Here is a 7,147-nt window from a genome sequence, read left to right as displayed (position 1 = left end):
TAATGTTTATTATCTTTATATTTACTTTCTTTCTTATTTGTTTTTCTTTGTGTTCTTCTTTTTCTATTCACTTTTCTTCTTATTTCTTTTATCGTAGTTATTATTATGTATTTTATTGCTATTGAAGTTCTTTCTTTTCTTTGAACATGAATTCCTGTTTGTTGTTTGATTTTCTTTACAATACTCTATTACATTACTCAATAACATGGCAACAAAATATGTTGTATATTCTGAATTGATAAAAGGATCTATTTTGTTAAACAAAATAAAAATAAAAATAGAAAGAAGAATCTAATTATTTATATATTCAATTTGATTAAATCATCTTCATAATTTTATAGTAATAATTTTAATGAGAAGATTCATTAACGATGTTTAAAAGAGAAGATTTCTCAGGTAATGAGTTGATAATATCTGTTTTATAAACATTTAAAAATTGATTATATTCTTTATTTATATAGTCAAAAGCATTTTTAATTACATCAAATTCATAAGAATTATTATTAATTAATAATAAATTTAATTTTTTTAATATATTACAAAGAGTACTGAAGTATAAAGCAATTAAATCTATGTTGTTATTATTAAGAATATTATTAATAACTTCTATATTAAATAATAATTGGGTCAAGTCCCATTCTAAATAATTATTAATTTTATTGATTTTATCAATTAATTTAATAATAATGATATAAATTTTAGAAGTGTTATTTATTTTAAGAATAAATGAAATATAATGTTTTAATATAATAACTATATTTTTAATCTTTTCTTCTTTAATAGTATTCTTTTCTGTGTTTATTAGGTCTTTAATTCCTTTAAATAAATTTTTAATAAAAAATACTTGAGAAGAGTTATCTTGTTTATCAATAATAGTTTCTATAATTTCTTCAAATAACTTATAGTCTATTCCATTTTCACTTGTTTCTTCTTCATAAATTAATGATTTTATTAAATATTTCATTGTTTTATGTTGAATATTTATATTTTGATTTTGAATAAAATTATTTATTAATAATTCTCCAATTAATTTATCATTTGTTATACAAATAAAATGAACAATTAATTTAACAACTTCTTTATCAAATAATGAGATGGTCCATTTTTTATTTTTAAACTGAAATCCGATATTTTGATTCAATTCAATTTGTTTTTCAAACGGAATATTATTTAATTTTAATTTTTGTTCTTCATTAATTCTTTCATAAATTTGATTTTCATTTAATGAAATACTAATATTTTTTAATAATTCTTTTATTATTCCTTCAAGTGTTTTTTGGTTAATAATAGTATTAAATACTTCTATTGATTTAAATACTTTTTCTTTATATTCATCAAATGGTATTATTCTGTATTCCATCCAACATTGAGGAATATAATAAAGAATCATTTTATTAAATATTTCTTTAGAACATTCACAAATTGGAATATGAATATTACTAATAATCATTCTAATAATACTAATACTATTTAATCTACAAATAATCATCGGAAGTATTGTATTTTTATATTTATTTGGAATACTTATCATTTCTATATCTTTCATTATTAATTCTTTTATTGATAACGTTAATCTTTCTATCATTCCTTTTTTACCTTCAATCACTTCTTTTATTGTTGAAGTAATAATTCCTTTTAAAATTATTTTCCATTCTTTTTCAGTTAATTCAGTAGTACAAATAATTCTTGGTATTTTGTCAATTTCAATTTTTATATTACATTCTTCATTTGGAATATTAATCAAACTTTTAACTGGTAATTCATTTAATTGTAAAGAAGTACTAGAATTTTTTGAATTTATTAAATTTAAAGAAATACCATTTTGTTCAAGGAAGAAAGCAATTTCTTGTTTTAGACCAGAAAGATTTAATTTATAAATTTCTTTAAGTATTTCAATTAAAGGAAATATCCAAGGATTGTGAATTGTAAAAATACTTCCTTTAATTCCTTTTAATAAATTAACCAAAAAGAATCCAGCACCTTCAATTGAATGAACTTTACATTTACTAATAATAAATGGTTTTAAATTTAATTGAATCATTAAAATTGGTTTATTTTGATGTAGTGTTAAAGTACCTAACCATTTTCCAATTCCAATACAATGATCAATATGACTTATTTTATTAAAATGATTATGTTGAATTGCAGTAGTACAATATTGAATTTGATATTCAAAATCACATATTTTTAATAATTTTTTTTGTTGTTCGATAGTAGAATGAATTGCAACAATAAAAATAGCAATTTCATCTTTTAATTCATGTGAAATATCTTTAATAAAATTATCATTTTCATTAAATATCCAATTTATTAAATTTTGAATGGTTTTTGAAATACATTTTTTCATTGGTTCATTAAAATAATTTTCATTTATTAACGACTTTAATATATCCATTTCAGAAACTCTGGGTTTATTACATTGTGCATTAATATATGAATATAATTCTGTATTAATTTGATTAATATGTGAATAATTTCTTAATGTTTTAGCAATTCCTCCATTAATAATTCCAGTTTTTTTTAATTTTTCAAGAACAATTAAAGAATTATAAAATGTTGGTTTGTTAATATCGTCTAATTGATTTATAATAATTCTAACAATATGAATATACATCACCCCTTTTATTATTTTTCTTTTAAGTAATTCTCCTACAATATCTCCAATTATTGAACTTCCTTTAATTGGTGGTTGAATCAATCCGTCACATAAAAATTGAAGTATTTCACTTACAATATTTTTGTTTATTTCATTTTGGTTTTTAATTATACATTCAAATGAGTTACAAAATTCATTAATAGTAATTTTATTATTTAATACTTCTTCTAATAAATTTATTTCATTTTCATTTAAACTAATTTGATTTTCAATTTTATTAATTTTAATAAATTCTATTAAAATAGTATAAATTGGTTTAGAAAGAGTTGTGTTACTAACAATTTGATTTTTTTCTTCTTTATATTTTAAAAACAATAAAATACTTTCTTTCATATTCTCATTTAATATTAATTGAATTGCATTTATTCCAAGTATTGAAGCTAAATCAATCATCATTAATTTATTTGATTTAAATTTTAAAATTAATTCTAAATTATTACTATTAATTACTTTACTGATACTACTAATAATTTTACTTGATTTTTCATATTCTTTAATTAAGTACTCAATTGTTTGTTTATTGTTTTCAATTAAAAATACTAATATTCTTTGATTTTCTATTACTTCTTTTATTACTTCTATTCTTCCCCATTCAATATATTTACAAATAACATTTGGATATTTGTTACTAATTTCTATTATTATTGAATTCATTTTATTATAATTTATTACATCATTTCCTTTTGATTTCATATATTCAAAGAAATCATTTGAATTAAATAATTCTTCTATTGAATTAAATTGATTAAATAATGAAAGAACTAATAGTTTTATAATTTTAATATTCTTTTGATTTGAAAGAATATAAGTAATAAATGAAATTAATAAATTAAATGATATTGTTGATATTTTACAATTATTTAAATATAAACAAATGTAATTAATTTCTTCTTCTTTTAGTTCTTTATTAAATTGACTAATTACAACTGACCATTCAACTTTAGATAAAAATGGTGTATTACATCCTATTTTCCTTTTACAAATAATATCAAGACATAAAATACATTCTTCTGTTGTTAAATAATATTCTGTAATAAATTCATTTAATTCTTCATTACTAAATTCTTCAATTAATTCTCTAATTGGTAATATAATAGTATTTTGAGGTAATGTTAGTGTTATTGGATTAGTCCAATGTAATGCAAAAATTGGAGATGGATGAGTAGATTGTGTAATATTCACTACATAATGTGGATCTTCATAAAAATTTTGAAGTAATTCATCTTTAGGAATATCTGTTTTTTCAATTGGCAATGAAAGAAATTCTCCATGATGAAGTGCAAGAAGATGTTGAAGAAATTGTAATTCATGTTTTTTTAATGTGAGTTTAGATATATCACAATTAAATTGAATTGAATTTATTGCCTCAAAGAAAATTCCTTCAAAAAATGGTGATGAAATTAATTGAGAAATAAAATGTGATAATTCTTCATAATATATTTCAGTACTCTTCTTATATTTTGTTGATAATAATAATGATAAATAATAAATTATTCCTTTTCTTCCTACTTTTTTTATAAATTCATTTATTTGTTTTATTATAGTTTTTGGGTTATTGGATTGAATGCTTTCAAAAAGAATTTTAATTTGAAGTAATTCACTAGAAGTCATACAATAATTTTTTAGTTCTTTTTATTTTTTTTTATTTCTTTTTTTAATTTGAAAATACTTAATTAATTCTTTAGTTTTTTTTTGTTTTCTTTTGGTTCTTTTTTTTAGATTAAATTTTGAAATAAATAACATAATGGATCAACTTGAAAAGATTCAAGTTTCACTTGGAAATGGATTAAATTTTGGATGTGATTATTTAGGATATATCGGTGATATGCAAACGTCACACTCAAATTATATTATTTCTATTAAAAATTCAGAAAATGAAATAATTACAATGGACGAATTAATTCGTATAGGTAGAGTTTCAGCAAATACAGGTAAACAAGGAGTATTAATAGATTCAACAGGAAAAGGGGTATCAATTGATTGGAAAATGAGACAAAAATTATTTTAATTAATAAAAAATTTATTTCTATTTAATTTACAAACAATAAAATAAATAACAAAAAATATTCCACTTAAAATCATTTTCAATCGTGTTTTTGTTTTTTATTCAAATATTTTGGAACGGTTTTTCCAGAAGTAAAAGCAATTGTTCCAAAATCCAAATTATCTTTTACAACAGGACTTGTCATTGTTGGTCTAACAAATGGTTCAACTTTTCCTTCTTGTTTTTCTTTTTTAGACTGGTGCTTTTGTTTATTATCATTATGATGTTTAAAATGTTTTTTGCTTTCTGGTAATTCAGTCTTTTCAACTTTTGTATTTAGGTTCTTTGTTTTTCCTTTATGAACTTCATCTATCTTAGCATGTAATTTACGTTTTAATGCAATAGTTGGATTTTCAGTTAATTCTTCTCCTACTTGGTCTTCTTCCATTAGTGGTTGAGCAGTTTGTTTAATTTGATCTTTTTTCATAGCCAAAAGAGCCTCATTATATTGAGATATAGTCATTTTTCCTTCAACTGATAGCTGTCTTTTAGAAATTTCATTTAAGTCAACAGCTAAGTCATCATGAGCTACTTCAAATTTACGTTTTGTATTTTTACTGTCTTCAATTTCTGTGTGATAAAATTCAACTGGTATGTGATCAAACATTTTTGCTATCCATTGTGCTGTCTCTTCAACACTCATCTGTTAACTAATCATTTCTATTACATTTAAAAACCCTTTTTTTTCTTTAAACCTTTTTTTATGTTTTTCTTTTTTTTTTTATTGATTGAAAGATTCTTCTGCTTTATTTTTGTTTTTAGTTTAATTGGGATTCGAATGTAGCACTTCAGAGATATCACATAACCCTAATACACACTATGCCTCAAATCCCCAATTATAATCTGGCTATGACTGCATTTGGTTAGAAAACCTCTTCCTCAATATTGAAAGAATATCAGCGTTTATTATTTGTGTTGGTTGCATATCATTTATAATAAAAGTGTAGTTATTTATAAAGACGATAACGCTATTTACTTGTTAGAATATAAGGTATTTGTTAATACACATATATCAAAGAAAAAGGATCTGATTGTTATGGTTGATGTTAAAATAAAAATTAATCATAGTGACATAATGATAATGATTATTCTTGTTAAAAATGAAAGTAAAGAAGAGTTTTAATACTCATTAAAATCAGATAATAACTTAAATGATGAATATTTAAATCAGAGATATCTGAAATACTTTATTGTACAATAAATAAACGAAGAAATGAATTTCTCACATTCCAACAACTAAAAACTAAGAACAAACTAATAGACGATGAACATACGATGTTAAAACAAACAATCTTCACTGAAGAATGAACAATAGAAAATAAAACTATTAACATTTAATTATCTCCTTTTTATTTGTTTTTAATTAAATCCAATTACCTTCTAAAACACTTCACTATGATAACTAAGTAAATGTTCATATGAATTAATTCTTTAAATTTTATACTTCATTACATCTTTCATCACCTTCAATTTCTAATTTATCTATCAAAGTATCTCCAAACAAAAGTAATCAAATAATAGACATATCCACAATTTGATTTTATGAATATTGAGAAGTGATTATTTTAGTGATTTCAATATACTCTATTTCTATAATGGAGTTTATTTCTAACATATGAGAATTAGAAAGTTCATCTCTTCTAATGTGTTGCCAATGTTAAATATGTAGAACATTAAATATTTCATGTTTTTAATAATGATTGTTCGTAGTATTTTGTTGAAGTTGATTTGTAATTTTATTGATTTAAATCTTCTTACTGATTCATTATGTATCAACCCATTGATTGTTAATATTACAGGTATTATTTCTACATAAGTTAATTCTCTACTTTGTATTAACTTCTCTTGTAATTCTTTGTATTTATTTATTTTGTAAATATAATTTAATTCAATGTTTCTATCTTGACATATATCAACATTAATAATATATCATTTTTATCTTTGATATTTTGATAATATATATCTGGTCTTCTAACATTAAAAGAATTGTCATTAATAAATAAATCAATAATTTAATATAAGAATATATTAATATTAATATACATTTATGATATATATTAAAATCAATTTTCATTGAATTTAATAAAATATGTAATTAATATATGTTTATATATTTGTTTACACACATACTCATATTTGATATTTGATTATTATTCATTATTTTATTTATTTATTTTGATTATATTTTATTATTTATATTATTTATTTTATTCATGTATTTGATATTTATATTTTAAATATATTCTTATTATTTAATTATTTCATTTCTTATTAATATTATTCATATTCATATTTCATTTAATTTAACTTATAATTTATTTTTATTGATATTTATATTATATAAATACAAATAGATTAATAAAATTGATATTTATTTATCTATAATATCAAATTCATTTAATTTATATTTAATAATAGAAAATCATAAGTTAAAATATAGAATATAA

At 20.2% G+C, this 7,147-nt stretch overlaps 2 protein-coding genes across 2 annotated transcripts, besides 21 other annotated features; both read right to left on the bottom strand.

Moving 5' to 3' along the window:
* Positions 1-250: a repeat region.
* A 12-nt stretch (positions 251-262) lies between these two features.
* Positions 263-291: a microsatellite.
* Positions 292-349: 58 nt separating this feature from the next.
* On the bottom strand, positions 350-4,267 carry EDI_258090 (uncharacterized protein; the record flags this gene model as incomplete). Its single annotated transcript, XM_001740399.1, has 1 exon — positions 350-4,267. One exon carries the CDS (start codon positions 4,265-4,267, stop codon positions 350-352), a length of 3,918 nt encoding a protein of 1,305 aa, XP_001740451.1.
* Positions 418-539: a sequence feature (AT_rich).
* Positions 579-624: a sequence feature (AT_rich).
* Positions 641-766: a sequence feature (AT_rich).
* Positions 818-843: a sequence feature (AT_rich).
* Positions 935-1,020: a sequence feature (AT_rich).
* Positions 1,163-1,262: a sequence feature (AT_rich).
* Positions 2,182-2,202: a sequence feature (AT_rich).
* Positions 2,800-2,884: a microsatellite.
* Positions 3,051-3,105: a sequence feature (AT_rich).
* Positions 3,293-3,327: a sequence feature (AT_rich).
* Positions 3,425-3,543: a sequence feature (AT_rich).
* Positions 4,123-4,151: a sequence feature (AT_rich).
* A 7-nt stretch (positions 4,268-4,274) lies between the features above and the next one.
* Positions 4,275-4,373: a microsatellite.
* Positions 4,374-4,650: 277 nt separating this feature from the next.
* Positions 4,651-4,724: a sequence feature (AT_rich).
* Positions 4,725-4,740: 16 nt separating this feature from the next.
* EDI_258080 (uncharacterized protein) lies at positions 4,741-5,343 on the bottom strand (the record flags this gene model as incomplete). The annotated part of the gene is made up of 1 exon (XM_001740398.1): positions 4,741-5,343. The coding sequence occupies one exon, from the start codon at positions 5,341-5,343 to the stop codon at positions 4,741-4,743; it is 603 nt and encodes a 200-aa protein (XP_001740450.1).
* Positions 5,344-5,379: 36 nt separating this feature from the next.
* Positions 5,380-5,426: a microsatellite.
* Positions 5,380-5,469: a microsatellite.
* Positions 5,470-5,471: 2 nt separating this feature from the next.
* Positions 5,472-6,053: a repeat region.
* Positions 6,054-6,202: 149 nt separating this feature from the next.
* Positions 6,203-6,860: a repeat region.
* Positions 6,854-7,125: a repeat region.
* Positions 7,126-7,147: the final 22 nt, after the last annotated feature.

The sequence above is a fragment of the Entamoeba dispar genome, genomic scaffold, assembly GCF_000209125.1.
Source record: "Entamoeba dispar SAW760 scf_1105229462907 genomic scaffold, whole genome shotgun sequence".
In the NCBI taxonomy this organism is placed as follows: domain Eukaryota; phylum Evosea; order Mastigamoebida; family Endamoebidae; genus Entamoeba; species Entamoeba dispar.
The sequence above is the reverse complement of the archived record's forward strand: the minus strand, read 5'-3'. Positions and strand labels throughout refer to the sequence as shown.